General features: G+C 39.3%; 1 protein-coding gene across 1 annotated transcript; it reads right to left on the reverse strand.

Annotated features, from left to right (window-relative positions):
* Positions 1-155: 155 nt before the first annotated feature.
* map2k2a (mitogen-activated protein kinase kinase 2a) lies at positions 156-9,602 on the reverse strand. The gene is made up of 11 exons (XM_079673707.1): positions 8,918-9,602; positions 8,063-8,273; positions 6,417-6,563; positions 6,204-6,281; positions 5,730-5,781; positions 3,588-3,712; positions 2,787-3,000; positions 2,517-2,581; positions 2,341-2,402; positions 1,990-2,035; positions 156-1,895 (listed from the first exon to the last, which is right to left on the reverse strand). The coding sequence occupies exons 1-11, from the start codon at positions 9,004-9,006 to the stop codon at positions 1,785-1,787; spliced, it is 1,200 nt and encodes a 399-aa protein (XP_079529833.1). The 5' UTR covers positions 9,007-9,602; the 3' UTR covers positions 156-1,784.
* Between the last annotated feature and the right edge of the window lie 1,345 nt (positions 9,603-10,947).

Here is a 10,947-nt window from a genome sequence, read left to right on the forward strand (position 1 = left end):
GTTTCTTCATGGTTATCTGTGCAGTAATTATTGCTTTGTTGAAAGGGGATGCACATGTTTTAGAGTTACAATTCCTGGTAAATCTATCAGACTTAGCTACATGGAAATGACTGAGTGAATATAAATAGCTGTCATAAATGAAAAACAACTTACAGTACATTCACAAATAAGTTTTATTTTAATCTTTTTTTATACATCATAACCATATCCAACACGTTTTTATATTATAATAAAATGACTATTCTCCTTTGTCATTTACATAAATCAAAATGTTGCATATTAAGACTGCAACATAGTACTCCTTTATTGTGTATAGCTTTGTACACATACAAGTGACAATGCATTCATTTTTGCTCTGAACAAATGCAAATGTTTGGGGAAGTAAGAAAGGGCAGCCATAAGCAGAGAGAATACAAGTGCTCGAGCAAAACGGCAGGCTAGCAAGTAACACCACCACCATGTGACCAACACTGACCTGGGTTAAAGTGTTCAGTCAAACCCTCTGTAGTACTGGGAACATCTGAAGTTCCATTTAAACTTTGGGTTTTATTTTCACCCCAATTCATTGGGTCAAATGACAGGGAAAAGCTTTTCAAATGTATTTCATCGCACATCTTTTCCCAAAAGCATGCCTCAAGGCTGGAGTAAGAGCGCCACACGTAGCAGTACAGTGAAAACATAACCAAATACACTTCGGGGGAAAGTACAGACCCAACATCAAAGAAAAAAAAAAAGTCAGAATCCATCAACATGATTGAAATTGCAGAGAATCAGGCTTTTGATAAAACCACCAGATAATCAACCGCTATCATGATCTTGGGAAATCAAATACACATACGGTATTAGAAAAATAACAAACCATGCTATATTATCCCATGAATACATTTTGTTTTCTCAATGTCAATAACGACATTATCGCATATGTCAGGCCACCACAGCATAAAGCCTCCTCCGGCGTGAGAGTCAGTGTGGGAGGGGCATGTACGTTGAGGAAACAATCAGAGTGTAGTTCACTGAAGGAAACAAATCAAAACATTCAAAGGACACTGATATGTTCTTGAATGTGCATACGCAAAGAAAAAAAAACTGATCAGCCATTGAAAAACTTTTAGTCATGAATTCTCTCTTTGGTTTGTGATAGTTTTCCAAAGGGATCTTTTGAGTCAACAGTCATTTAGTGAAAAGGGAAAATGACTATGCGTCGATTTGTCCTGCACTCTAACACATTTTATTTATTACAAATTGGTAATCGCAAGTTCTCTGCAGAGAACGTTTTTAGTATATAGAAGTTTGACAAAGGGATTTTAAATCAGCATAGCAGCATATACGTTCAATAAAACGAATTAAGAATTTGCAAGTAGGTGACATGTTTGGATTTCTTTGTTTTGAAATCTCTACAACAGGATATTTATTAAAATACAACTCCCATAAGCCACCAACTGTTGCCATAGAAAATATTAATACAGAATATTCAACAATACAAAATAAGTTTGTCAATCCATGCAAATTCAGATGACACAATGGCAGCCACTCAGTGCTTTAAATCCTCTGTAGCAGTGTTGAAAAGTGAGCTGTGGCTACCCTTTGACACTGGCATGGTGAAGCCGTGGTGTTACAGTACAATGACTCAACGGGCCCTGCTGCTGGTTAGGAAATAAATGGGAGGGGCAAAACCATTTCACCCAAGAGCAAGAGGGGAAAAGTGCCAATGTGAGTGATGGCTTGTTTACGAGTATGTGTATGCAAGCAAGACCCCAGGGAGTGTCAGGCAGTGGGGGGCCGGGTCACTCAGTGCTGCGGGTGGGGGTACTGGGCTGGTTGAGGCCCAGGGTTTTGCACATCCAACCGGCAAAGTCCACTTCCTCCACTTCTGAGCGTTTTATGAACGTGTGACTCTGAAAAAGCAAAAGCAAATGAAAACGATTGTCACAAAAAATAACTGGGGAATGACACAATGAGATAAAGAGAAACTGCAATTCAGGTACCCACCGTCAACATCTTCAGATCGGCCCTGTCAGCTGGGTTTTTGATCAAACTGAGGACACAAATGACACAAAAAACAATACTTACATGAGTGACTGTATACCGGTTTCTGTAAATGAAGGAGTAAGTAGGATTTCTTTTAAACAATAGACTAGTTTCCACCATGTGCATAACAAAAAATAAGCGTTATAATCCAAACTCATTTCTGTCTTTGTGTCACATGGCATTCAAAACACAGGGAGGCAAGACATTTAAGCTCTCAACAATGTCTATTTCCATTATGTTTGCCTAAAAGCAAATAAACAAGATTTTGCTTTTTTTTCTGTTCACTCTATAAATGTCATTGTCGGTGCTCACCATTTTGTCACAAAGTCTTGGAAGTCATTGGTGAAGACCCCAAGTGGCAGTTTAGGTGGCGGCTGAGCAGAAACAACAAAAAAAAGGTAAAAAAAACAGTACAATTTATGTAAATATACAATGAGATTTTGTGTAAAGAGAGATGAAAATGTGTGCTTATCAGTGCTTTCTCCCACCTCATTCACAATGTAGTCCAAAAGTTCAAAGATGGCCATGGCTGGTCTACTGTCCATCCCATGTCCTGTGGAGAAGTTGCAAAACATGGAAACAATTAGAATACATTCTCTCAAACAAATACATTTCTGCCATAAAATAAGTTACAATAAGTTATTTTATTCAAGTATACTTAAAAGCGTTATCCTGAAAACATGAATGTAAGAATGCTGACAATGCTTAGCTTGTTTATATGTAAATGCAAGTTTGGAAATGTTTCTTGTGCTTCTTACCGCTCACAGGCCTGCCTGGGGGTCTGGGCCTCTGCATGTTGGTGTGAGGCTCTCCGTCGGCCCTGTCCATAATGGCCCGTCCGAAGATGTTCTCCAGCTCTTTGGCGTCTGGTGGGGGGATGGGGTAGCGGCCAATTGCCAGCTCCACCAGGGACAGACCCATGCTCCACACGTCAGACTGCACCGAGTAGTGTGTGCCCTGCAGTCTCTCCGGCTGTTGAGAAACACACAATCTACGTCAGAGTGGAGCAGGTAGAGCCAAGACACCAGGCAGGAGAGAGGGTAGGGCAGAGGGCTGGATGGTAAAAACACAGGAAGTGGCAGAGTTGGATAATGGGAGGGGGGCGTTATGGCAAGAAGAGTTGGGGTGTGGTGAGGGCAAGAGGACAGAGGATGGTTGGGTTTGGCAGGAAAGGAAAAGTAGCATTGGACTGCTTAAGGAAGTAGGATGAGTAAAGACAGGTGTGTGTTGGGATTTACGATCAAAGGTATGTACAGCACTGGTGTTTCGTGGGTACAGGATGACAGGCAGCTTTCGGCACTGCACCTACCAGGTGTCTAAGAGAAAGAGGGGGAAAGAAGGACAAGAAAGAGCGAGCACAGTTGCATCGCTCATTGCCAAAGAACCCTTTCCTGGGCACAGCCCTCAGTTCTTGGCAGGGGAGTGAGGGAGGGCCAGGGGAAGGGAAGGCAGAGGGCGGGGCCTTGAGAACAAGAGCAATGTGAGAAAAGAGGAGAAGGAAAGTGGGGATAGGGCCAGGGGAAAAGGGGTGGGGGCGCAGGCGTGTGGAGCTGACTCACCGACATGTAGGAACGTGTTCCAACAAAGGAGTTGGCCATGGAATCTATGAGCTGGCCGCTTACACCAAAGTCGCACAGCTTGATCTCCCCGCGAGAGTTGACCAGGATGTTGGAGGGCTTGACATCTATGTGGCAGAGGGGACGTGAAGTAATAAACAAATGTACGTTAAATTTAAAATAATGAAGAAGCGTCTTCATACACATCTAATTTTGTTGTCCATACTCGACGTAGTGCTACAATGTTCAATCAAGATGAGAGGGGAGTGTTTACAAGGTATAGGTATATGTAGGGTAAATCATTGTATGGGTATACGGTATTTGTCTGTCTATTGCATATGTTTTCATGCCAGTATATGCTAACATTAGGTCTAAAAATCTCCAGGGATGGTAAGAATGTTCATAACATAAGCATTCTCAGTAGATTGAAAAAAAAAACTACAAATATTTTTGCTACATATTGTGAATTAAGAAACAAATATTTAGACCACAGCTACTGTCTGCCATGAGGCCTGTGGATCGCCTGCACGGAACGCAAGCTTTATCTGCGGTGCCGTGTTGATCGAGCAGAGGAGAGAGAACAGTAACATCTCAAGCTGAGCCCGTTATAAACAAGACCAGGTCCTCCACTTATACTGCTCATCGCTGAAAAACATCCTGCAAAATAATGGGGTATGACTGAGCCCTGCAATCTGTCCTCTGTGGTGTGACACCCCCCACCTACCAAGGACATGTGAAGAGTGTCTCAGAAAGAAGTGGCATGAAAGAGCGGGAGAAGGATGGAGGGAGACACGGAGGGAGGGGTCAGCAGGGCGCGGCTGCTGTATAATCACATCTGAGAGGCTGTAATTACCGCCTGAGCTCACAGACAACTGTCGTAGTACCACCGACCCTGCAGCACAGTGAGACTGCACTATGCAGGTCTGAATGTAACAGTGCTTTTCAAAAACACACCCATTGTTGCTCTTTGGTGTGCTATCGAAAACGTATCTGCCTTACACTCTGCGATGGTTTATTGTTCTGATTAGAATGCAATGATAATGGGTTTCACCAAGGATTGTTGTCGCAATGCTTCAACTTTATATGATCAGGAACTTGTGATGTTGTGAAACAAAAGCTTGCCTTGTGGTGCTCGTTCTAAATGTGTTGATGCAGTGCATAGGGAGGAAAAAGCATGAAGACAATTAATTTAAAATAATTGAATGAAAAAAGGACAGGGACAATTGTAGGGTATTCACTTACAACAAAATGTTCATAGACATTCAGAAATAAAAATGATACCTATGAGAGCAGCAAGGCTTAAACAGGGTCTAAATCTAAACTGGTTGCTTCACAAGCGTTGGTAAAATGTAGCCACCACTAATACAAAGGGGGGAAACTCTTTATATCAACCACAACACAACTCCATTAAGCACGTCTACAATGTATTTCATCCAAATCATAATTTGCGCTATCTGAAAAGAAGGCACAGTTGCCAGAAGTAGTAACCTAAACAGAAGTTCTACAAATGTAATTAGACGCCGAAAAAAACTAAATTGAATTTTTATTGAACTAAAAAGTGACCACGAAAAGGTATATCCCAATAATAGGAAGAATTAATTAGAAACTGGCTAATTTGCTTTCATCTTTCACCCTGTGGTAGCGAATAACTGTTGTGGCAGGTAATAAGAAGTCAATGTGCTCATTAATTTTTGGCATAAAAATCCTACTTAATCCTAATTAAAATGATAAAAAATACAAATTAATTAAAATCATTAGCTTAATGGTCTTCCAAGACCACATAATACGCAGTGGTAAGCCTGTAGTGAAAAACTATTAGTGTAATTCTCAGTTACTGCTATGTCATAAAATATAATTGAGAGTATATCCATCAACATTTTTTGTGATCTTGCTGCCAGGATATCTGAAGTCAAACGCTCTTCAAGTTGAAAAAGGCACCGTGGTTTGAGCATTATTCATTCTGAAGGCAATGAGAGACTTTAATATCCACACCATCCCTCATCCTCATAACTCAGAAATAGTGCAATTACTTATTTCATTTTCTAGACTGCACTCTGTAGCTGTTGTTCTGCAGTAATGTGAAAAATGTTGCTGCAGGGATTTTGATGGTAATTGTAATTTATTGGGACTAGAGCAGCTCCTTACCTCTGTGCATGATCTGGTGCTTCTCCCGCAGGTAGGCTAATCCCCTCAAAACCTGGAGAGGAAAAACGAATGAAACATTTCACTTAAAAGTATACAAGAGCGAAATCGAATGTATATCCAACACATTCAAATATAAGCTTTTCCTACACAGATTTAAAAGAAAATGAACAACATTATTTTTGCCAATCTGTTTACAGAGCTTAGTTATTTTGAATTTATGCAAACGGTTTTCCAGAGTAAAATACAGTAGTGACTCATGCATGACTCAACGAAACTCAGCTAGTTAGGCAATACCAAAAGGGACAAGCATAATAAGCAGAGCAATCTGCAAACCCATGTATAGCAACAAGCTTTAACAATCTTAAATTTGACTTCAAAATGTAAATTGTAACTCATTTCAAAATGATAAACTTAGAATAACAAAAATGTTTAACCATACATGGTTGAATTCAACAGAATAAATGAGATACGTACAGCTATGCTAACTTTTCCCAAGATTTCTTCTGGGACTCTTCTGGCTTCCTTCAGGACCTGGTCCAAGGATCCACCATCCTGTAGAGAAAAGTTGCAGAATTCTAATAAAACATACACATTTGTTCGAAACAATTAAAGAACTACAAGACAAAATACTGGTATCAATTGTGTGTCCATTGTGAGATGGCCCTGCTAACAGTCTTTGTCTCTCACCATGTGCTCCATACAGATGCTGATCTCCCCATCGCTGTAAAAGGCCCCATAGAAGCCCACGATGTAGGGAGAGTTGCATTCATGCAGCACCTGCAGCTCTCTGATAATCTGGTTTCTGATGGCAGGCTTGATTTCCAGGTGGATCAACTAAAGAGGGAAAGGTTGAGAACATAAACTGCTGCTCAGACAGAAACAAAAAGATGCTTTCAGATCATTCACTGATGGTTTAACATTACATTACACTTGTTAGACGCTCTTATCCAAAGCGACTTACATACTCGATACTGTGGACAATCCCCACAGGAGTAATTTGGGGTGAAGTGTCTCAGGGACACAACGACATGCTGACTGCAGTGGGGTTTGAACCTGTGACCCCCTGATCTGAACACCAACATACAACCCACTGCGTCACACCACACGCCCCCTAATATCTCATGGTAACATATTTCAGAGGTGGGGGTAGATAAAACATGACTATAACTCTATGCTGTTTGCCTGTGTGTAGTAATCACAACACATACTATTTGAGATGGTACTACAACAGACAAATAATAATAATAATAATAATAATAATAATAGATGTATTTTGTCAGCGCTTTTACAGGTGCTCAAAGTCGCTTTACAAAGATAGTGAAAAGAAAAGAACAGCAAATAAATACAGTTAAAGTCAAATTAAAATCAAGCAATACAAAAACAATCACACATTAAAAACAAAGTGAGTCCACGTACACAGAATGTCTTAAAATGTACAGCCACTTATAATCTAAAGAATCACAAAATAGCAAAGACAAATTCCCATATTTCCAAAAAGTTTCTCAAGATTTGCAAAAACGTTTAGGGGGAAGAAAAAAACCTTGCATGTTACTACAAACTTAAGGGCTTAACAGTCTCTACTCTCTCTCTCTCTCTCTACAAGATGGTGCTTGCTCGAGGTGCTGCTGCAGTGTCTGTACGGTGTCCCAATAACTGTCTGACTTGTAAACACTACACGTTTTCATTATGACCAAATTAGGGGAGAAAATAGCCTAAGCAGCAGCTGCTTAAAGAAAGCTGTGAATTCCAAGGAAATACTGCATTCATTAATGCAGATTCACACGTAAATATTTGAGGGATTAAAAATCACAAAGAAAAACTACCAGGATGAAGCCGAAAAAAGAGAAAGAAATTAAACCATGCGATTGCGGACCTGCTTTTTAACTCTCTCAAACATATCTCTGGTATTTGTTCATTGCAAAAATGTTTTGACTTATAATGTTAACGGTATAAATGATTCATCTGTGATAAGCTTTAATTGGTTATATATATATATATTGGTTTAGAACATTTAAGAGACACATTTATGTTTTAAGCATGGATAGGTCATGTGAAATCAGCCTTTCAAAATTCAGATTTATGTTCGGAAAAACTGACCTGTGTTATAGTTTTATAATTTTTGGTGAATGTGTTATTTTTGTATTCAAACAAGGTGTGTTTTCTCCTACAGAAAGTTAGTGCGCTTTAAATAAAAGTGGGTGGAGTAAATCAAACCAGCACCAGTCCTGAGACGCAATGATGATCTAAACACGTCTGGAATGTGTTTTGATTTAGCTCCCTTCAACTCTCTCGCTTCCCCTGCAACAACACATTTGACAAATGTTAGTTCTTACCTTCCGGGCCATGACCAAACCCGAGGGTTTGTGGCGGACTTTGTTGACCACTCCTCCGTTCCCGGCGCCCAATTCACATATGGGGTCAAAATCCTCATCCTTCAGCTCCCCAACTTGAGCTTTCTGGGTGAGAAAGGCCTCCAGTCGTTTCCTCTGTTGTTCGTCCAGGTCCAACTCACCCAGTTTCTTTTGTAAGGCCTCGAGGTTGGCTCTGTGAGGAGATGGTTCATAGATTAACAAACAGATAAAAGAAGACAGAAAGGAATAAAGGGATATTTAACTACACTGTCTAAATGGTTGTTTGATGATGTGATGCGGTGCTTGGTGATAACATACATACACAGAGCATTTATAAAACATTCACTACTATTCCCCAAACAATAACAATTGAGTTTATTGTGTTATTAAAGTTACAATAATGTTAAACCAGCCTAAAAAACTGCTATAATAAAGAGAAACATACATCAGAAGTTAACCGTTAAGAATCATGAAATACAGTAATTATTTTGGTGACATGCTTCTTCAAAAAAACATCTGAGTTAATTTGATGTGCTAACATGCATTTCCTATTTGGTATAAATGTAAGACTCAAATAAGATTAAATTAAGACAAATTGAACGATTGGGGTTGTATTAAGGCATTCACCTTCATGAATATAATAAGATACAAATAAATGACAGCACACAAACGGTTATCATCACATAGAAACAAATGTGGTATATTGGTCATTGCATGTGTTGTTTTGCACAAAATACAAATTATTTCCAAAATGCAATATTGTACAATATTCACAACATTAAAACAGCTGAATTATACCTTCTTGATTTATCTTATAATCACATAAAGTCTACTCACTCAGAAGCAACATCGACGGTGTTGGAGGTGGCCTGTCCCTCCCCGATGGGCGTTATGTTCAGGGGAACGGGTCTTCTTTTAGGAGCCATTTCAACAATTACCCCAAACTACTTTCTCCAAGAATGCACAAACCTGCAGTAAAAGCTGTGAAATGTCTATTCTAACGTTTTCCTGCTAAGAAACTCTTGTCTGAAAAAAAGCAACAGGGTCAGATATAGGTGGCTAGCTAATGTTAGCAAAGTTAGTTTACTTTCGGTAGCATGTCAGTCAGATATTTGTGTATTGTTTTACCATATCGAGAACAGTCTCGTAAAGTCAGCTCGTTTTACGGTGCACCTATAGCTTTTGGAGTAAAAACATTTCTTTTTTTCTGCTTTCTTCTAGGTTATCTACCTGCTGCTACTTGCCATTAACCACCTAGCTGCTGCTACTAGCTAGCACCAGCTCCAGTAAAAATCGTGCCCTGCGTCTAGAGTCCTAAACGAGCCTCTCGCTTCTCACCGGGCCGCCTCGGGTTCACCGGGACACCGACTCGGCTTCTTCCCTCCGCGGGACCTCAGCTACAAATTCCTCCCTGTTTCAGCACCGGGCACTGGGCTCTGAAGCGAGAAGGGCTTTGGTTCTGTTTGGTGGTGCTTCAATACAGGAAGCAGCAGCTGCAGCATCAGACCTGTGTATGACACCCACAGAGAGAGGCCATCGAAATATCGCGAGACTTGAGGCCATCTGACAAGTTTGAGTGAGAAATGCAGAAATCTCATGGGAGATGCAACATCTTTGTAATAACAGCTCCAGTATGTTGTTTTTAAGATAAAATCACAGTTTAACAATATCTTATCTTCCCCCTTTTTATGTGTTTAAATTGGAGTCTGAAAACAAGCTGCACAGTACATCACTGCCCCCGAGTGGCAATAATGTATTCTGTGTAATGTATTAAAATAGGCTACTCAAATACTTGAGGTTCTGTACCTTTTTCTTTCATTTGAAGCTGCTCTATTCTTCTACTCCACTATGTGTTAAAGTCAATACTGTACTTTTGTTCGTTTATTTGACAGCTTTAGTTTCTAGTTACTTAGCATATTATTGGCTATTACAAAATATGAATCATCTCAATTTTAACTACTTTATCTTATAATTATATTTCAATGTTTATTTATGAGATGATTTATGAGATGATATGCATCAATAATCATAGTCCAGTCTTTTAACATACATGATTGGAAAATACATTATATACCTTTTAATAGCGTAATGTCCTTTTTATGGGACATTTTTACCATTTGGTAGTGCTACTTTTACTTAATTAAAATATGTGAATATTTCTACCGCCACTGCCCAACTGTAACACGAGGAACCAAATATGATAAATAATTTATGATTGAAGAGTATGCAATGAAAAGAAAAATTCATACTCAAAAGTAAATTCATTTCCCTGGCTGAATAAAACATGTAAATGGAGCCACTTAAGGCTGCAGTGGTTGTGAAACATCTTTACGGTTAGGTAATATGTTCCATGTGCTTATCACTGGTTGGGAAATCTTTGCTTCATGTTGTGTTGAAAAGTTATAGTATTTTACCGGAGGTATTTCCCCTAACTTAACTTTCAATAAACGATTTGCATCTATGTTGGAGAATAATAAAAACAATTTCCCGGTTTTGGTTTAGTATCTATAGGATTATTTCCTTCTCTTAAGAGTTACATTGAGGGGCCACATTGTGTCTCGTAGGAAATGGTTGGTATTGGTATACTTCACAATTTAGCTTTATTGACCAAGTTATTAAAGGCAAACAATAAAAAAGCTACAAATCCAATACATTTATTAAATCACAACTTTACTGCAATGCAGCCTTTAAAACCAGGCAAAGACACGCACACATATTACTATATCCAAAATGTAAGATGAGTTCTGGTTTAGTGGATATATCACTATATTGGTATATAACCAAGCACTTAAGACTAAACATGTTTTTTCTATTTCTCTTTACTTAACACAAGTTATATAAGCTGGCGGCTGCTGATTTTGATGTTA

This window comes from Notothenia rossii (assembly GCF_949606895.1).
Source record: "Notothenia rossii genome assembly, chromosome: 1".
Classification (NCBI taxonomy): domain Eukaryota; kingdom Metazoa; phylum Chordata; class Actinopteri; order Perciformes; family Nototheniidae; genus Notothenia; species Notothenia rossii.

Excerpts from the sequence above, each read along its gene's own strand:
- map2k2a (XM_079673707.1), bottom strand. The coding sequence starts at position 9,006 with ATGGCTCCTAAAAGAAGACCCGTTCCCCTGAACATAACGCCCATCGGG. Across the intron at positions 8,274-8,917 it reads ACCGTCGATGTTGCTTCTGA|AGCCAACCTCGAGGCCTTAC; the intron begins GTGAGTAGACTT and ends ATCTCCTCACAG. Across the intron at positions 1,896-1,989 it reads CCGATCTGAAGATGTTGACG|AGTCACACGTTCATAAAACG; the intron begins GTGGGTACCTGA and ends TTGCTTTTTCAG.